Source organism: Eurosta solidaginis, chromosome 4 (genome assembly GCF_040869045.1).
Source record: "Eurosta solidaginis isolate ZX-2024a chromosome 4, ASM4086904v1, whole genome shotgun sequence".
Taxonomy (NCBI): domain Eukaryota; kingdom Metazoa; phylum Arthropoda; class Insecta; order Diptera; family Tephritidae; genus Eurosta; species Eurosta solidaginis.
Window position 1 is genome coordinate 213,059,970 of NC_090322.1, and position 20,968 is coordinate 213,080,937.

The window sequence follows — 20,968 nt, forward strand, 5'->3', positions numbered from 1 at the left end:
GCCTTTATACTCGTGCTAGATGCAACAGCAGATGCTGACACACAAAAATCCCACAACCATTGTGACAATGAAGAGAAGATTGAAATGTGGTTGCCACTAAACGTTCCCCAACGCCTGTGTTTCATAGTAATGTGTTTGGTGGCAAAAATGTTATCGTCACTTGCGTGGTTGAATGGCTGTATTGACTGGAACCCTTGAGTCATAGTGCGAATTGTCTGGATGGAGCAACAGTATATATGCAAAGGCGCAGAATTGCACTGAAGTCATCTGTTTGATGCTGAAATAAGAGCAGCCGAAAAGACGAAGAGTCAAACAGAACACTGCTACAATGAGCGGACATGCAGCGACAACATAACTTATGATGTTTCTAAAATAAGAAAATCATCATTTATGCGAAAACGCCTTTGGATGCAGCAACGCAGCATTAAAAGGCGCGAAGAGGCCAAGTGCTGGCAAAAAAAAGTACAAAATAAGAACAATGAAACAGCTAATGGGTTCTGGAGTAGATAAAAATGCGTCTGAAGTGGCGCTGAATCATTTTGCGATCCCAAACAAAACAGAACTATCAACACACACGCACAAAAAACAAAAAAACAATAATGATGAAACGACTGACTGACTTTTAACGAGTTTGTTCGTATAAACATACAGGGTCGGTCATAAGTGGCTAAATATTTATATCGTTCCAAAGGTATTGTTCTTATTATTAACTCGCCGCAGTGCTTTACTTAGGAAGCCTGCTTGTGGCTAACCCAAAACCTTGCTACTGACATTGCAGACTTATACAGCAGATTAAGTTGGGTTGAACTGGTAGGTCGGTAAAAGCCTCAAATAGAAGAAATGTGTCCAGAGTGTTACCCAAAGGTTGTTTGGCTTTATCCTTTTGGCAACTACTCGACTTCCTCTAAGAGTTGGTTTAATATTCGAGATCAGGCAGCCTGTATACTCCTAGAAGCAGCCCACGATATTGATGAGATGATTCAAAACCACTTGAATTGGAATTCTAACAAATTCAAAGCATATTCCGACAATTTTTTGACACATTTTGTGAGCATGGATGACACATGAATATACTACTTTATAACCAATAACCAAAAGTAAAAAAAAATCATGGACGTGGTAACAAGCGATTTGTAAGCTATAAAAATGGAAAATTTTTCGATATTTTTTTGATAAAAGATTGATAAAATTTCTGTAGCATGTGATACATTTTTTATAGCAAATCGATAATTTTACGATAACAAATCGAAAACTTAAACTATAACCTTCCGGTAACAGATCAATAAATTGCTTGTAGCAAATCGATAACTTACTGATGTTAAATCGACAACTTTCGATAACATTTCGATTACAAATCAATAAAACGCTGATAGTAAATGATAAAACGCTAGTAAAAAATTTTATAAAGTTCAGAAAACATATCGATCGTATTGGTAACACTCTAAAAGAAATCAAAAATTTTCGATAAGATATCGCTAACTCTTATTACAAAATCGATAACATTTCGATAAAAAATTTGAAGCACACATATATCAAATCGATAACTTCTCGATAGCAAATCGATAAATTTTTGGTAGCATATTGACAACCAATCGAAAACTTTTCGATACATTTAAGATAAAAGACTGATAACTTTTCGGTAACAAATCGATAAATTTTGTATAGCAAATCGATAATGCCGAAGAAAATCGTAGTGAAAAGCTCAGCGGGGAAGGTTTTGGCTTTCTGAAGAAATTATTATGGTGTACTATTTGGAGAAGGGATCCACTTATAAGCGCTCGCACTACGCAGAAAAAATAAGAATATTGCGGGCGGCTATCACGGGCAAGAGACGTGTCAAACGGAGCAGTCTTTGAAGAAGCGGGCTTTGAACTGGTGAAACACGGATCTTCAAAACCTAAAGTTAATTGGTGCTTAACCTTTAAAACGGTTATGGCAGTCCAAAAAGGCGCGACAGTCGCTTCTTCGTTGGGCTGTTTGGCGCCATTTGGTTAAACCAAGGGAGCTTATATTGTTTTCATCTTATCTTTACAGGCAGGTTCCGATAAGAATACTTTTTTGACCGAAACATCATCTTTCATTGGCATATCATAATATTTCCAGCCTGGCAGTGTGTGTCAATCCGCAGGACTATGTCATTGTCCGCATAAAGCTCGTACAGCTTACAATTAAATCTTCTTCGGTACTCGCCGTCACGCGTAAAGGCTCATACATCTTTCAAAAAACTATTATCTCGAACACTTCCAGAGTTACATCATTCGATGTTGTCATGGTACTTGCTTCTGCACCATATAGCATGACGGGTACGATAAGTGACTTGTAGAGCACGATCTTCGTTTGCGAGAGAAGGCTTTACTCTTAAATTGCCTTCAATGTGTTTTCAAGGTTCATTTCGAGAATGAGGTTTTTTCTTTCAAGCAAGGAGGAGAGCACGAACTCTCATTCTTCCAACCGGACATAATTTGAGCAAGGTTAAAACAAAACTAAATTTTGGGAAGAAATTTCCGTAAACCTCATCTTCAAATTATATTGGTTTTTGGCCTTTAACTTGTCGCGAACCCTTTGTGCTGGCACAGACTTTCAGGCCCATGTGCTGGTAGTTTTGTCTCTTCATACAACAATCAAAACTATAGTAGCACACAGCCTCAAGAATTGGTAACGAAGAATGAGCAGCATGCATTACATCGTCAGCCATCCATTGGCACTGTGTGTTTGGGCTGTAGTGAAGGAGTGCCACAATGCGTGTTCTGGAGGTCATATGGTCGCATACATTAAGTGTGAAATTTATGTGTGAGTTGCTTAAAGAGTTACAAATAAAAATTATATATACATATTTATTGGTACAAATGCAAGAAAAAAGAAATTTCAGTGTGTGCGAATGCAGCTTAATAACAGCTGATACACAATACCAACGAACGACGAAAATCGCCTGATATATTCTCGCTGTATGGCGACAGTTAGTTCAGCAGATTCATCTGCCTTAGAAGCTTTAAACATTTAAACTAATACTTATTATTATTTCTTAAAAAATTAATTTCTATCGGGGAAGAAGAAGCAATCATTTCATCGAGCCTAAAACGTTTAACGGTTTGTTTCTTTCCCTTTTCAAATCATGTAGCGTATTCTAATTTAACAGACGAATACCGAAAGCGAAAAATTTGCCATCATCGAAATTGTATATGGGCCATAAGATTATGAGTATTGTGTCAATTACAAGAAAATGTGTGAAATGTCTTGTATGTGCGTTTGTAAATGTATAGTATACAAACTTGTGTACGATTTTGACACGGTTACGAGATTGTGAGGACATATTTTAGAATCGTTTAATGGAAGGGGATAGCGAAAAACTATACCTGACAAGACGGATATTTATCTGCTTAAGATAAGTTTTTTTTTTGTTCGAAGAAATCCAAATTAAAAGCTGAATTTGAAAAATTCGTCAACTGAACTTTATCAGGATAGGGACGGGACGGTCTCATAGGTAATTCTTCAGAGCGGAATCAAACAAGTCCTTAGTGTTATCGATGTTGATGGTCCTTTGCCGGATATAGACCAGGTACGCTCCGGTAACAAAGCACCATTAAAGCTACCCCGACCATCTCCGGAACGACTTACATGACCACATTAAACCTTCAGGCCATCCTTTTTCCCCACCCCCTAGTTCCTAGTCTGTTAATGAAACAGGATTCGCCGCGGGTAGGTGCGGTTGACAATTAGGTTGGAGAAGCTATATATTGCGCTGGCAACCCCTTAATGATGCTTGTTGCCGGAACTTACGGGATCTATATCCGGCCAAAGACCATCAACATCGATAAAACTCTCCAAAGCCATCGGCGATTGTTTTTATCGCTAAAACAATAACATCAACATGTAACATCTCCCAATTTAAAAGAATAATTTGCGGTGCCCCGTCTACATAAAAAGATCCACCAGTACCTAAACCAGAAGTCTGACCGAAAATTGCGGAGCCAAATTGATCAATTAATGACGAATGGCAGACAAAAAGTTAGTGGGTGCGAGATTATTTTAGGTTTATGTCGGTATAGTTTCGGGTTAGCTTCCGTCGTCGTTTTGGATTAATTTTTGCATCGACTCAGGACTATTTCTAGATAATTCTTATTATTTCGGGACTAGATCGCTCTCGAGCATTAAGTGTCTGTGAGCCAAGTTTAAGTAAATTAGTGCAGACGCTCTGGGCGTGATTGAGTCACAAAGTCAACATCTGGCGTTTGCATCGAAACATCCAGATATCTAAATACCCTAACTTACACTTTAATATTGTATCTATGTTGAAGGTTTTTATAGATTTTGGTGCAAATAATTTTGGAAAAGTTAGTTTACGGGACATTAGGGCATAATTTCTGGATCGTTTGGGACCCTTTGCAGATTATTTCGAGTATATCTGCGAATTACTTCAAAACTTTCTTCGGCTGTTTCGGGGTCGTTTGGTGACTATTTCTGGGTCCCCGCAAATCATATCGGGAGTTTTTCGGAGTGATTTGAGGATTATTTCAGGAACTTTTCGGGATTGTATTCGAAATCAGTTAGGGAATATCTTTAGATTACATCAATACTAATAAGGATTGTCAATTCGTGACTGTTTCGGGATTGTCTGCGTAAAAGATCCAGATTATTTTACAGGTTGTTTTGGGGCTATTGCGGAACGTTTCGGGAATGTTTTCGTTGCCGTTTCGAGGCTTTTGAGAATCAGATCGGAAGGAATTCAAATAGTTTCAAAACTATTTGGGGAAAATCTCATTAAAAAAATTTTAGAGTACTCCTCTGTGCCCAACATTTTTATTCCTTCTATGGATCATTGCAGATTTATCCCTTCTACGGGACTGCTTTAAAATTATTTTCCGAATTTTTTCGGAACTGTTTTCGGAATCACATCAGTGATATATCGCAACGATTTCATGCAGTTTTTTCTTCGCACTGCTTGCGTCGCGGGTATAAGTAAGCTGAGAAAAATATTTGTTCAAAGCCATAGTCAGTAAGGGCGATTTCTTTTCTGAAAATAATGTCGCCCTGTTGGCCCTTCTCAGCTCTTGCATGAGTTGGCGTGTTTCTTTTAGAGCTTACGATTTCTTCTCGAACACAAGCGAGATTTTCGAAACCCGAGAAATCGAGAACTCGACTTCTCGCGAGATTCTCGTGTCTCGAAGTACTCGTAAATCTCGCGAGCTTCTCGACATTCTTACTTAATCGCGGTATGGACTGTATTTATACACTTGGTTTTTTTTACTTGTGACTTTTTTGTTGATTATATTGCTTCAATGACATTTAACTCAAAACATATTTATTATATATATTGTTGGCGGCCACCGTGGTGTGATGGTAGCGTGCTCCGCCTATCACACCGTATGCCCTGGGTTCAACTCCCGGGCAAAGCAACATCAAAATTTTAGAAATAAGATTTTTCAATTAGAAGAAAATTTTTCTAAGCGGGGTCGCCCCCTCGGCAGTGTCTGGCAAGCGCTCCGATTGTATTTCTGCCATGAAAAGCTCTCAGTGAAAACTCATCTGCCTTGCAGATGCCGTTCGGAGTCGGCATAAAACATGTAGGTCCCGTCCGGCCAATTTGTAGGGAAAAATCAAGAGGAGCACGACGCAAATTGGAAGAGAAGCTCGGCCTTAGATCTCTTCGGAGGTTATCGCGCCTTACATTTATTTTTTTTTTTTTTTTATAATTTTGTTCGCAATATTTTATTTTTAAACGAGACATCAAGAACATGGCTTCTAGCGATATCCTCGAATCTCGAATTACTCGCAAGGCTCGCGAGATTCTTGAATCTCGAATTACTCGTAATACTCGCGATCTTTTCGACTTTCAATTCAGTCGCTGCATTGGCAATATTCTATACATTTCGGGGTTTTTTACATGTGGTTTTGCGGACATTTTGGCTTGTGCTCCAGAAGAAATCATAAGCTCTATATAAAACAGTTCGCGACCCTTACGAGTAATTCGAGATTCGAGAATCTCGCGAGCCTTACGAGTAATTCAATATTCGAGAATCCAGCGAGAAGGCGAGACTCGCGAGAAATCTCTTCTCGAACATGTTCGAGAAATCGTAACCTCTAGTTCATTTCACAAAATATTTTCCACTGAATAACAAAAAGGGTCTCATAAACTACAAAAAAAGCAAGTTGACCTTATTTAAAAGTTGGAACTTAAGAGTGCAACATCATGGTAACATTTTTTCTAGAAAACAAATTATATTGCAAGCGTAGTGGCATGTTCATGTAAAATAAATTTATATAAATAATATTTACGAAAATGACAAATGATGCATTAATAACAAATTAAGTAAGCAGCAGCCGGCCTATGAGTTAGTGCAGTTTTAGTTTGTTGGTTAAGCTCTTTTTAAGCTAAATAAGAAGAGTGCAGTCGCGAAAAATGTTTTTTTTTATGTTATTTACCAATTAAAAAAATTGCGTAAGTTAAAAAATAGAAATAACATCAAATATAGGTGGGCAGTTAAAAAAGTGAAACAAAAATGCGAATAAGTAAAAAAACAAAACTGGGTTAAAACTTGGTAAACAAATAAAGCACCCATACCACTTACTAGGTTCATAAACTCCTTCAGGCGCTACAAATTAAGCGAGTTTGTTTTTACGTTGAAGCAAGTATTCGTATTTATATTGGTTTTGGTTTAAAAATGTATGGAAAACAAAAAAGAGAAAAAATAAAATTTTCATAAATTGTAGGTATAACTGATTATATATAAGGGGATAAGGCAATTTTTTGTTGGTGCGGCATGAATTGTGTAAAATGTGTGAAATAAATACATAATTCCCCAGAATGATATCTATATAAAGAAAACTGTAAAATGCACTTTACAGTTGTCCTTACTATTAAAGATAATGTTAAATTATTTTTAGCGATTTCTTAAAAATATTTTTTTCAACATTTGGTTTTGGCATTTTTTTTTTTAATTTAATCACAATTCGATATCATACATATAAGGACAACCTTAATGCACCATAGCTCAACTCACAATATTAGCTGCTTCTTAAGTGTTTTTAGCATTTACATAACATACATATATATTTTTATACAAATAATCAGAGCTAGTACAATTACTATTACCATTATAAATACACTGTAATTGAAAAGACCAATTACCAAGTATAACTTCATTTTATTGGTACTTGATATTTAGTACACGCATTTTCAATTCTTTTTCAATTACTTTCAGTTATTAGAATTTTTGAAATTTTTGTAAGAACAAAAACTTATTCACTGTTAAAAAGCAAGAACCACCTCAGAACTTTGTTTGTTGAAAAATAGCCAAGTAATTTTTCAGAATAAATTAATACTTGACGTGATGTACCTCCTAGGTGGTCTTGGCCGAGGCTCGCTTCCAATTTTGATGTAGATTTTTCCGCCTTCATGGTCGGACCTCTGAGTAAAGGTTGTCTAAAAGCTCTTTCCTCCACATTGGGCTGGATTTTTGAAATAGCTAATTTGTTTAGAGGAGGGGTTTGCATTCCAGCAAAATTTCTAAGATCATGTGTATAGCCTACGATATTAGATTCACAAAGTGGATATATCTGAAGAGAGAAGACTTAGGGCTCACGATGGCCATACTGACTGGACACTGCCTTCTGTCGTCACATGCCTTTAACATAGGCCTTATCAGTAACATAAAGCGCAGGAAGTGTGAGCTGCAGGAAGAAACGGTTGAGCACGTTCTTTGTTCATGTCCTGCGCTCGTCAGGTCAAGGCTACAGCTACTAGGGGCGGCAGAGTTGCCAGATCTCGAGGCAGCAATTAAGCTGGGTCATAGAAAGCTGCTAGCATTTGTCAAGAGGCAACACTATGGACTGGTAACAAACACTATGGACACATTCAGTCTACGTGAGGTCTTTATTGACCGGCCAGTTCAACCTAACCTAACCTAAGCGAGAATTCGATGATCACTGTGAAAAGTGTGAAAGTCACGGTCATCACCGCTTTATAGTCAAAGAGTCGCTCAAGCATTATGAAATAAATTTTTAAATAGTCTTTCATCCACGTGAGGATGTATTTTAGTAATAGAAGGTAAGTTTGACGTCTCTCGGTACTGCAACAGCTTAAGGCGAGAGTTTTGAACATTTTTTGTGACCTCTTGGATTATAACGAATAAAAGTCCGAGTATTCAGGGTGTTCAATTCTGAATATTAAATTTATTCTGTAAAGTTACAAAAATTTGGGTTTCAATTCTATAAAAAAAATTATTTTTAAACTAAGAAAATATAGTAAAAAATATTCCACTTTAAAAATCATTTTAGAGGTCAAAATTATTATTACCATTGCATTGAACGGAAGTACAATTTTCTGATTTCTAAATCTCAAATCATAACAACTCCTCTATCCTCATTCCATTGCTTCTATTTGTTTGCCAGATATTAGAAAACAATTGAAATAATTGATCTGGAATTGAAAATGATGTATTCATATACCAAATATTTTTAATTGACCAATTACCATTACCAAGTATATTCATTACTGCACAGCTCTGCAAAAAAATAACACAGGCCGCCAAATTTGAGGCCCATAAACGCGCCTTTGCTTTTATAAAGCTTTTCGGTACTTTGAGTCTGAATTCGATGTCCTGGGCTTTGAGTTATTTGTACCTAAAAGTGGTTAAATCTCGTTTTTCCGCTATATTAACTCCGCTTTTACATCAACAAAACTTCTTTTCATTACAAATCAACAAATGAAATATAAAAAGCACACTATTTCACTCAAAAACTTGGTTTTATTCCTTGGAAAGCTCCCGTAGCAATTTGAGACATTTTTCCTTAAAGCTCGTGGCAAATTTGCCGTATCCATATAAAACAGCTGTTCCAACCAACCTTATTGTATCGAATTTCGTTAAATTCCGCTTAATCCAAACTTACTCCTAACGTTTGAATCGCTGAACTGTTGAATAAATAACTCCAATATTCAGTAATGCAAAATGGTCTTTATTAGACCACTTTGAGAGTACTTATACTTCACAATTATACTTCACTTCGCAACTAATAGCGTGCTTAAATGAAACTGATTCCTGACTACTCAGCTTGCTCTGCTTTTATACTCTCTGTTGCCTAGTCCGCATATTTCTCCAAATGTCTAGACGTTTCTTCTTCTAGAATCTTCTACTTGTGTACCAGCTATATGCGTGTGTATTTGTAGTTTATAGTCTCTCGCATAGGCATATTCGTGTGTATATGTGAGTACTACTTCGGCTTATGATTACATGTGTTTGCGAGTATCTCTTCGCTGCCTTATATGTACATATGTGTGTAAATGATGATTGATTTTATTTACGTACCAAGAGTGGCCAGCTTGTTTTATTGTTGTTGTGCCTTTATTTAATAACCGCGTAGTGATGTGAGTATCACTTAGTGACACTAATATTCGTCACATAATGAAAGTCAATGTAGTTGATCAAGTTGCACTAGCCATAATCATACCATTTTTGAATATTTATTTCTTTTGTTTTGGCTACGTTTTGATTATGTGACTTATTAGTTGTGGAATTTTTTAGTCGCTTTTGCTATTTTCTTCCTTTTTAGGAAATTGTAAAATTTTTTAGGTTAAGGCCAGTAGATATGGATATGTTAAAATAAGGTTATGACTATGTCAACTTTGCCAGGCCCTAAAACGGAATTAGCTTTGCGTTAATTTCTCCACACACGATTTTTCAACAAATTTGAAGTCTACTTTTGGGGACGTTAGTCACTTATTAACTACATGTAGTCGGAAAATCAAACCATGGATGTTTAGAATGAAATTATATTAAACTAATAAATTAAACCATTTAGGTTAAAAGTAATAAGTAGTAAGTAATAAGTAAGTAAGTAAAATCGACTATTCCACCTGCTATATAACTCCAAACCAAATATAATAAAGTCTGCCTGAAAGTATGCTGCAAATATCGCTTTTCTGCGCAGCTTTCAAGGATTTAGAGTACAAAAACGTGTATCAATTTAACAAAAGTAAATATTTGGTAAAATTGAACAGCGTTTGATAAGAGAAATGATTTCGCTTTCAAACTGTGAATGTGTATTTTTAATGAAAATTAATTTTCGTGACAAAATGGAGCAGTGAACCTAACCTTACTTTATGTAAGAATATCTCGAAACAGGAACCAAAATTATAAAATCTGATTCAGAATCCAGATTAAGCGAACCAAATTCCTTACGAAAAGCACTAGGTCAATTCCGCGTGTAGATGTTTTCCCAATTTTGCCGGCCTGTGTTATTTTAATAATTTTTTTTTTTTAATTTTCATAAAGTTTAGTCACAAGATTGCCTCACTGTACATTATTTTTTTTATAAAATTTACACAAGCAAGCTAAAAATCGTTAATTTAATCTTTGCTTTGCATAAGTTTAAAGTACTTAAAAATTTAGTAATGTTATTTACGTACAAAAGCACTAGAATTATTAATTACTAAAATTTTTTTTAGAGAATTTTAAGGAACACCCTTTTGGAAGGGTGATAGATAGTATCTATTAGATACGCAACAGTATTACTTACAAACGTATTAGATCTAATTAATATTTTCACAGGATCAACTATCTACTATGCAGCTTATTATATATATTTTTATTTTTTTTTATTTTTTATTTTATTTATTAATTTGAGATATATTTTTTAGCTCTACACCATCTCTTAAATTAATCTAATTATTTAGTTACCTTTTTGGAAGTGGCTATTTGTTCGGGAAAATATGTTTTTTATATTACAAAATGAAGTCTTATTAAGAAAATAAGCAAAAAAACATGAACAAAAACCTCGAGCATTTTTCTTTTGAATTTTCCGGACGCAGCTTAACTTTTTTACCCGACACAGAACATTTTATACTATTTTACTAAGCGATATTTTGAAAGAAGTACTCAAAACCTTCACCAAATGATAGTTAACTAAACTAAACATGAAATTATATTTTCAAAGATAAATAATTTAAACTAAAACAATATAATTTCTATTAAACATTGAGACACACTTAAACATCACGTATCTATATTCGATAAATTCACTATGAGGCAGTTGTAGAACAATTATATGAAGCTTTCAACGCAAATTAGCTGTAACTCACAGTTTATGTTCCTTACGGTACTGTGTGAAGTACTTCCTTACATTAAGAACTCCCAGTCAAATATTGGAGTATGTAATCTCTTGATATCTATAATAATTTGGCGCTAAAGCATCACAGCATTTTTTAGCAGGGCTGCAAATTGCCTCAAAAATTTAAGCGGTTCGGTACAGTGGTTCGAACCACTTTGGCAAAACTTGACCCAGTTCATGAGCCGGTTCCTTGAAACTCCGAAACCGCCGAACCAGTTCGATTCAAGTGCTTCAATCCTTTTATACTAAGGGATAAATTAATACCGTGATATCTGATGGCAAGTGTTCCATTTAGATGACCGATGTTAGTAAGATACCTTGGGATCTAATTTCTTTTCATATTTATATAAGAAGACATTACCGGGGCTCTCCAAATGGGATGGAAAATCTTAATTTTATTGGATTACGTCCTGACTTGGCAAGATGCATCGGCTGCATGTTAAATTGCAAGAAGTTTAAACATCCCAGCTGTGGACCAGGTAACAAAGAACCTGCCGCATGCTACCGAAATTGTAACCAACATACAAAGTCGCACCAAATCCTCAAGTCGCTTGCCGAAAGCACGAGGGTGAAAAGATAAAGAAACGTTGCCAACCACGTACAAAGCAATTGGCCTGCCGCTCATGTTTTACCCGTCACCAGTTTGATCGCCTGGTCTTAAAAGCACATACTGGAAAAAATTGCAGGCCTGTTAAAATGCTGCAATCAGAACTGCCACGGGATATCTTCTTATGACCTCTGAATATCACCTACATAGTGAGGCCAAAGAGCTCAACATTAAAGAGCATAACGAAATGCTGAACAGGCAGTTTTGCTTAATTGTCACAAAAGTGGACAACCTAGCAAACAACTGCTTGATCTAGCCGCGCTTTCAAGAGGGTTAAGGGAACATCTCCATAAGCACTATGATGAGATCAGGCTCCCGCCAACACATCTGTTTCATCCAGACAACCAAAAGAAGGCACTTGGTAAAATTTACATAGAATCGGTAAATGCTTTTGCCAGGACGCGCCCGGTGAACCCCCTATGGTTCATCCCTGTTGAAATGGCCGGTTTCATTGGACTTCCGGTAGAAGACTTTGATAACAATTTGTGAGCTGTCAAATCCATTGAATGGGGTGCAGCACTGTTAACACAATAACAAATACAGAGAAAATAGTACTACAAAATGCAAGGAGACTCAAAGCCACGAGCCTTGCTTGGCGGCTTGAGACCATACGGCCATGAGACTATAACTTCATCAAACATTTGATTCGAAAATGCTAATCTAGTGTAATGAATATAATTCTACGAGGAAAGTAGCTTAAACAGCAGCCCTGAGCACTATTATATTGACAGCCAGCAGCAATTAAGGCAATAATCTCACACAGAAAAACAAAATCGGGATTTAGATAAATACACATCTACATTGAGTACCCGAGCAAATGGGAATATAATCCTGTGCCATATAGAATGGTTATGACAATAAGAAGGAAAGAGTTGCGTATGATCGATAGGCAAGCGGGAAAGGCATTAAATCGGCACGGACTGTGTCGAAGATCATGTGTAGGTCTCAGGAACTTAGACCAGCAAAGTTACTCTTATCACTTAAAATAGGGCACTGTAGACTCATGATGCGTATTGACTGATGGTTCGTTGTTCGATTCAAGTCTGAAGTTACATCAGTTTTGCGCTGATAGCTTAATATAAATGCATCCCTTTTTTTGTAGAATTTAATTTTATTTTATTAAAATATCGTAACTTTAGTTTTAGTGATTAAAAACTTACATCTTCGTCCATCGGTTATGATCTGTTCACAATCATTAAGATTTTGCGTAATCGGACAACGGTATAGCGCACCCGTTTTATTTGTACCAGGCTGTAGATTTATATCTAATGGAGCACCAACTAAAAGCCTGAAAAAAAGGTAAAAAATGAAAATAATATTTTATAAAAAATCAATAAATAAGGATTAATAAAAATTTGTTATTCTCTCGCTGGTATCAACTTCGTCTCCTAGATTTATCTATATAAGTTGAAAATTATACAAACACATAAGTATGAAGTTTTTAACAACAACAAGAGCAAACAAGTAAGGAAGGCTAAGTTCGGGTGTAACCGAACATTACATACTCAGCAGAGAGCTTTGGAGACAAAATAATGCAAAATCACCATGTAGAAAAATGAACATAGGGTAACCCTGGAATGTGTTTGTATAACGTGTATAGAATTATGGAATTTTTTAATTTTTTGAAATTTTCGATGTCGGAAAAGTGGGCATGGCCATTTCGCCCATTTTTAATACCAAGATAAAGTGAGTTCAGAAAAATACGTGAACTAAGTTCAGTAAAGATATATCGATTTTTGCTCAAGTTATCGTGTTAACGGCCGAGCAGAAGGATAGACGGTCGACTGTGTATAAAAACTGGGCTTGGCTTCAACCGATTTCACCCATTTTCACAGAAAACAGTTGTCGTCATAGAAGCTATGCCCTTACCTAATTCCACAAGGACTGGTGAATTTTTGTTCAATTTAAGGTATTAAAAGTATTAAAAAAAATTAAATGAAAAAGGGCGGAGCCACGCCCATTTTAAAATTTTCTTTTATGTTTGTATTTTATTGCAACATATCATTAATGGATTTTAATCTTGACATAATTTACTTATATACTGTAAATATATTAAATTTTTTGTTAAAATTTGACTTTAAAAATTTTTTTTTAATTGGGCATGTTCGTCATTCGATTTTGCCAATTTTTATTTAGAACACACATAGTAATAGGAGTAACGATTCTGCCAAATTTAATCATTATATCTTCAACGACTGCCAAATTACAGCCTGCAAAACTTGTAAATTACCTCCTATTAAAAGTGTGCGGTGCCACTCCAATTGTCAAAAATTTTACTAGTTTGCTATTCTGCGTCATAAGGTCAACCCACCTGCCAAGTTTCATCGCTTTATCCGTCTTTGGTAATGAATTATCTCAATTTTTCGGTTTTTCAAAATTTTCGATATCGAAAAAGTGGGCGTGGTTATAGTCCAGTTTCGTTCATTTTAAATAGTGATCTGAAATGAGTGCCCAGGAACTTACACACCAAATTTTATTAAGATACCCCAAAATTTACTCAAATTATCGTGTTAACGGACAGACAGACGGACGGTTTAGGGCTGTCCCCTAGTCTTCCCCGTGGTCCACCACTGGTCCGATACTAGTGCGTTTATCCTAGTTAAGTTACATTCACGAGACAAACATCTATGGAAACATAGACATTACTTATATTATATATTATAAAAGGTTAAAAATGAAAAGTGTTGAGACGTTGATGAGTGAATTTCGAATGTATCTTTATTCAAATATTTCAGCTTATTTATATTAAATTATTCTAAACATATTCTTACATACCTATTTACATTTAAGCATACATACTTACATGCATATCTACCTTAAGCATACATACTTACATACCTACATACAACTCGACACAAAATATGTACCTACATATCTGTGTTGATCTGCGACTTCTATGGGAAATGCAAACCTTGCAAATTTGCTGGAATTCAAATTTATTGGTTGTGTGTTGTACACACACCTGTTTTAATGACTATGTCAGCATTAATTATCAAATGCATATTTATGTGTTGATGAACATTTAGACTATTTTTGTAGCAGGGTAGCATATTAGACTGATTTAAATATTTGGGATTAAATTGTTGGCTGTTTACAATACATCTCCCTTTTTTTTCAGAATGCTTATGCATTTGGATAGTGCATAATTAAATAAATTAGTAATGACAAGACTACCACGCAGGGTGGTACCGATTTTTTACATTTATATGTATGTTCATATTGTCCTATATTGTTGTAAGTGTAATTCAATGTTTTCGTGTTAACTTCTATGTGTTGTGACATTTTATTTCTTTATTTATTTGAAAATAAAAATAGTGTAGCCCCTGAAGAGGCTGAAATATTCAGCGAAACGTCGGGCGAAAGGTAAAATAAATCTTTATTTGTACCAGGAAATATTAGATCAGACTAGCCTACTCAAAAAATACAAGTACATAATCGAACTGATCGCAAAAATACAACTATATTTTTCCTATTGATATCTTCTATTCCAAAGGGCTCTTTATATCTACTATCTAGCCTAACTAGGTATAAAGGATCCTATTATCTAAAATTATGGTCTTTCTAAAAGGCGAGGTTATCCTAGATGAATCAGCTCTAACTTATATTTTTATTTCTAATAAAAATAATGGAGATTAATGATTTAGATTCCTTACATTCTACTCCACAGGACCCTATATATATCCTATCGACTAAATATAGGAGATTTAGTTTTCCTTACCTTGACTAGTTATTTCTATTAAACCAAGCTTTTGCAATGTTATTAAAATGAAATCGTGTAAAATAAGATGATGGTTACAGTCATCATTGGGTGAAAATTGACGTTGTTCTAAAAGCGGGATTTCTGAGCGTATGATTTAAAGTAGATTGGGTAAATTCAGTTGCTGCTAGAGCAAGAAGTAATTATATAGTGATAAGTAGTTGAACCAATGGGTACAGTGGATGCAAAAATGTTTCGTATCTTTTTTTTTATACCATTTTTCATATTTTCCAGCAATATTTTTATTAGATCTTATGTGTCATGCGATTTTCTGGGTGGTCTTCCCAGAAGGGATCGTTATGATATTTATGAAGAATTTCTTTAATTTTTGTCGACATTTGTCACATGCATAACTTCTGGGGTTAATGCAAATATTAGATCTTTGAGAACTTGGGTACCTATTTTTTTTTATTTTTAAATATGCTTACTCGAGTATTCATTATTCTTGACCAATTTGTCTCCTAAGGGACAACTGTCTTTTTCTCTTACAAGTCCTAGATTGCCGGCAATGCTAATTTATGCTCATTTCTTTGTTTTTTATATTTATTATATTAAGCATTCCTTTTTACTTTTATTTTTTTTTTTCCTTATTTAGTTAGCATTATAAAATTATTATTTAAAAGGTTTATTTCTAGAAATGTTTGTTCTTAAAGAAAAATTTGTTTAATTTAACATTTTTGATATTTCTAATTATTCTTACAAAATCTTTTAGAAAAAAATTTATTTTTTTTTTTCAAACGATGAATATTTAAATACAATTTATTTTTTCTTGTTTTATTATTAAACATTAGTTAATTCCTATGCTATTTTCTTCTTTTTTTCATTTTGGATTTGGCTAAGTTGGTAATATATTTTCACATTTAAGGAGTTTTATGAAAACGACCTAAACATTTGATGTTGATTTTGTATGTCCTCTTCTGGGAACATATCTCAAAATTAGTAAAAAAAGCTTTTACAGCAGAAATTTAAATTTTGCTTGTCGATAGGCCGCCGCTAGGTTGCCCGAATATTTTTCCTGCTTAAAATTAATGTTTAAATTGTTAAAACTATTTCAAAATTAAGCTGATTATACTTATTATGCATACTTATACTTATGCCGCCAGTCATTGGTCATATATACTGCTCCTGCATCAGTTCGATTATAAAGCCCGTAAATTATCGTAAAATTTGCTAAATATCATTTGTTTCTTTTACAAGGCTTAGGCTGTAATCAGCCAGTAAAATCCTTGCCAGCTATGAAATAGGCTGAAAATTCAGCCAGTAGAATCATAGGCAGGATCGCCATATAAAAGGTTAAAAATGAATGAAAAGTGTTGAGACGTTGATGAGTGAATTTCGAATTTATCTTTATTAAAATATTTCAGCTTATTTATATTAAATTATTGTAAACATATTCTTACATACCTATTTACATTTAAGCATACATACTTACATGCATATCTACCTTAAGCATACATACTTACATACCTACATACAACTCGACACAAAATATGTACCTACATATCTGTGTTGATCTGCGACTTCTATGGGAAATGCAAACCGTGCAAATTTGCTGGAATTCAAATTTATTGGTTGTGTGTTGTACACACACCTGTTTTAATGGCTATGCCAGCATTAATTATCAAATGCATATTTATGTGTTGAAGAACATTTAGACTATTTTTGTAGCAGGGTAGCATATTAGACTGATTTAAATATTTGGGATTAAATTGTTGGCTGTTTACACTACAATGTAAAAATTAGCAGACCCGGAAGATGTTGCTCTGCCCTAGCTTTGGTCTATCCGCATAACTTTTAAACATTTTTTAGCTCTTACTCTCCCTTCCCCTCTCTCCCACTTTTCCTTATCATTCATTCTTCCCTCTGCCTTTCTCTTTTTCTGCGTCTCTTTCTCCCCCGTCTTTTCCCCTCACGTCTTTTCCGCTCCTTCTGCCCATAACTCTCTATCTTCGTCTAAATCTTCCATCTTCTCTCTAGTTCTCCTCCATCCCTTTTTCCCAGTCTCAGTCGCAACCCAAAGCCAAGCCCCAGTTCCAGTAGCATTACTAGCCCCACTCCCACTCCAAGTCCCAGTCCCAGTCCAAGTCCCAGTCCCAGTTCCAGTCCTAGTCATAGTCCCAGTCCCAGTTCCAGTCCCAATCCCAATTCCTGTCTAAGTCCCAGCCTCAGTGCCACTCGCGGTCCAATTCTTAGTCCCACTGCCAGTTCAAGTCGTTCTCTGCGCATAAACACTAAGCTAGGCAAAGGGCTAACTATATGCCCAATTTCAAGTAAATTCAACCAAGAACATAATTTGTTCGAAAATATTGGTCCCTGGTTCTCTTTGAGGAAAAAAAGTAGCGCAAACACTAATCTAGGCAATAGGCCTATCGAACCGTGAATAGAATTTGCTCAAATAGATTGGTTCCTGGTCCACTTCCCGGAAAGAAGCTTCACAGCAACACTATCCTATCTTCCAAGCTGGATCAAACTGCACACGATGTGCAAATTTGATTGAAATCAGTTAAGTACCTTAGGAGTGGCGGACAAACAACGTGATACGAAATTTATATATATTAAGATTTTAATACAATGAAAATTTGGTAAAAAAATGAATTCTATAAAGCAAGCGACTACAGTACAAATGAAGCATTCCGTCAACCATAACTAAGTAATAAAAAAAACCAAAAGCTCATTAACACCAAGAACAAGATGAACAACAAAATATGATTACCGCCAATAGCCGCACATGCGCGTTACCAACCAATGCAGTAAATACAAACTAAATTAACTGATTATTTGTATCTTTTACACCAACAAATCTTAATGAAGAACTTGAATTAAAAACACAAAAAAGAAAAAAACAAGTAAGGAAGGCTAAGTTCGGGTGTAACTGAACATTACATGCTCAGCTGAGAGCTATGTAGACAAAATAAGGGAAAATCACCATGTAGGAAAATGAAAAATGAACCTAGGGTAACCCTGAAATGTGTTTTTATGACATGTGTATCAAATGGAAGGTATTAAAAAGTATTTTAAGAGGGAGTAGGCCATAGTTCTATGGGTGGACATCATTTAGGGATATCGCCATAAAGGTGGACTAGGGCTGACTCTAGAATTTGTTTGTACGATTGGGTATCAAATGAAAGTTAAGTATTTTAAAAGGGAGTGGTGGTAGTTGTATATGTGAAGGCGTTTTCGAGATATTGACCAAAATGTGGACCAGGGTGACCCAGAACATTATCTGTCGGGTACCGCTAATTTATTTATATATGTAATACCACGAAGATTATTCCTGCCAAGATTCCAAGGGCTTTTGATTTCGCACTGCAGAACTTTTTTCATTTTCTTCTATTTAATATGGTAGATGTCACACCCATTTTGCAAAGTTTTTTCTAAAGTTATATTTTGCGTCAATAAACCAATCCAATTACCATGTTTCATCCCTTTTTTCGTATTTGGAATAGAATTATGGCATTTTTTTTTCATTTTTCGTAACTTTCGATATCGAAAAAGTGGGCGTGGTCATAGTCGGATTTTTGCCATTTTTTACACCAATACAAAGTGAGTTCAGATAAGTACGTGAACTGAGTTTAGTAAAGATATATCGATTTTTGTTCAAGTTATCGTGCTAACGGCCGAGCGAAAGGAAAGTTGGTTAACTGTGTATAAAAAGTGGGCGTGGCTTCAACCAATTTCGCCCTTTTTCACAGAAAACAGTTATCGTCCTAGAATCTAAGCCCACCAGGATTGGTAAATTTTTGTTCGACTTATGGCATTAAAAGTATCCTAGACAAATTAAATAAAAAAGGGCGGAGCCACGCCCATTTTGAAATTTTCTTTTATTTTTGTATTTTATTGCACCATATAATTACTGGAGTCGAGTGTTGACATAATTTACTTATATATTGTAAAAGATTTAAATTTTTTGTTAAAATTTGACTTAAGAAAAAAAAATTTTTTTAAGTGGGCGTGGTCGTTCTCCTATTTGGCTAATTTTTATTATGCATAAAAAATAAAAATAAACGTAAGGCGCGACAACCTTCGAAGAGATCTCAGGCCTAGCTTCTCTTCCAATTTGCGTCGATGTCCTCTTGATTTTCCCTACAAATTGGCCGGAGGGATCTACATGATTTTATGCCGACTCCGAACGGCATCTGCAAGGCAGATGAGTTTTCACTGAGAGCTTTTCATGGCAGAAATACACCCGGAGCGCTTGCCAAACACTGCCGAGGGGCGATCCCGCTTAGAAAAATTTTCTTCTAATTGAAAAACTTTATTTCTAAAAATTTTGATGTTGCTTTGCCCGGGGTTTGAACCGAGGGCATCTGGTGTGGTAGGCGGAGCACGCTACCATCACACCACGGTGGCCGCCATTTATTATGCATACATATAGTAATAAGGGTAACGTTTCTGCCAAATTTCATCATGATATCTTCAACGACAGCCAATTTACAACTTGCAAAACTTTTAAATTACCTTCTTTTAAAGGTGGGCGGTGCCACGCCCATTGTCCAAAATTTTACTAATTTTCTATTCTGCGTCATAAGTTCAACTCACCTAACAAGTTTCATCGCTTTATCCGTCTTTGCTAATGAATTATCGCACCTTTTCGGTTTTTCGAAATTTTCGATATCGAAAAAGTGGGCGTGGTTATAGTCCGATATCGTTAATTTTAAATAGCGATCTGAGATGAGTACCCAGGAACTTACTTACCAAATTTCATCAAGATACTTCAAAATTTACTCAAGTTATCGTGCTAACGGACGGACGGACGGACATGGTTCAATCAAATTTTTTTTCGTTACTGATGATTTTGACATATGGAAGTCTCTATCTGTCTCAATTCCTTTATACCTGTACAACCAACTGTTATCCAATCAAAGTTAATATACTCTGTGAGCTCTGCTCAACTGAGTATAAAAATAAATAAACCGAAGGCAAAAATCAAATTGATCCGTAAACAGTTTTTACTGTTGTTTATTCATCTAAGCTATCAGATTGAGCGCAGCGTGTTAACGTAGTGTTAATTTAATTAGATCCACATGTTAATAAGTAGTTATGCTAGTTTTCTATATTAAAATTAATACATCCAATAGATTATAGAACTATTGATTAGGAAGCGAGTAATCAAATTAGTTCCATGCCTTGCTGCAAAACTTTCTGAGAGCTTAATAAACACGCTTTTCCTTTTATTTTTAATTGAATACAAAAGAGATACTGATATGAGTAGATACTGATATTGATATGCATACGAACGACTTTGAGACAGTATTACTTATAGCTGAGGTAGTGAAGTGTAAAAGCTAAATTTATACTGCTTTTTCTACTTTTAACACTGCAATGTGTCAGGCGAATGAACAGAAAAGCCGCGGACATCTGATAGTAGTGGTGATAGATATATTTACACAACACGTATACATATACACCTACTTAGGTATACGCACAGATGCATGTATAACAGTTAGTGTATTGAGTTTTACCTGCATTGTATGGAGTATAGAAAAACAAATCATACAAAT

At 35.2% G+C, this 20,968-nt stretch overlaps 1 protein-coding gene across 1 annotated transcript in view; it reads right to left on the bottom strand.

The window, feature by feature from the left end:
- Positions 1–8,339: 8,339 nt before the first annotated feature.
- LOC137248769 (uncharacterized) overlaps positions 8,340–20,968 on the bottom strand; it is a 407,561-nt gene continuing 394,932 nt past the window's right edge. Inside the window, exons 3-4 of the mRNA XM_067779675.1 lie at positions 12,871–12,998; positions 8,340–8,416 (exon numbers count right to left, since the gene is read on the bottom strand). Coding sequence (XP_067635776.1) covers positions 8,340–8,416; positions 12,871–12,998 — 205 coding nt within the window. The remainder of the gene's footprint in view (positions 8,417–12,870; positions 12,999–20,968) is intronic.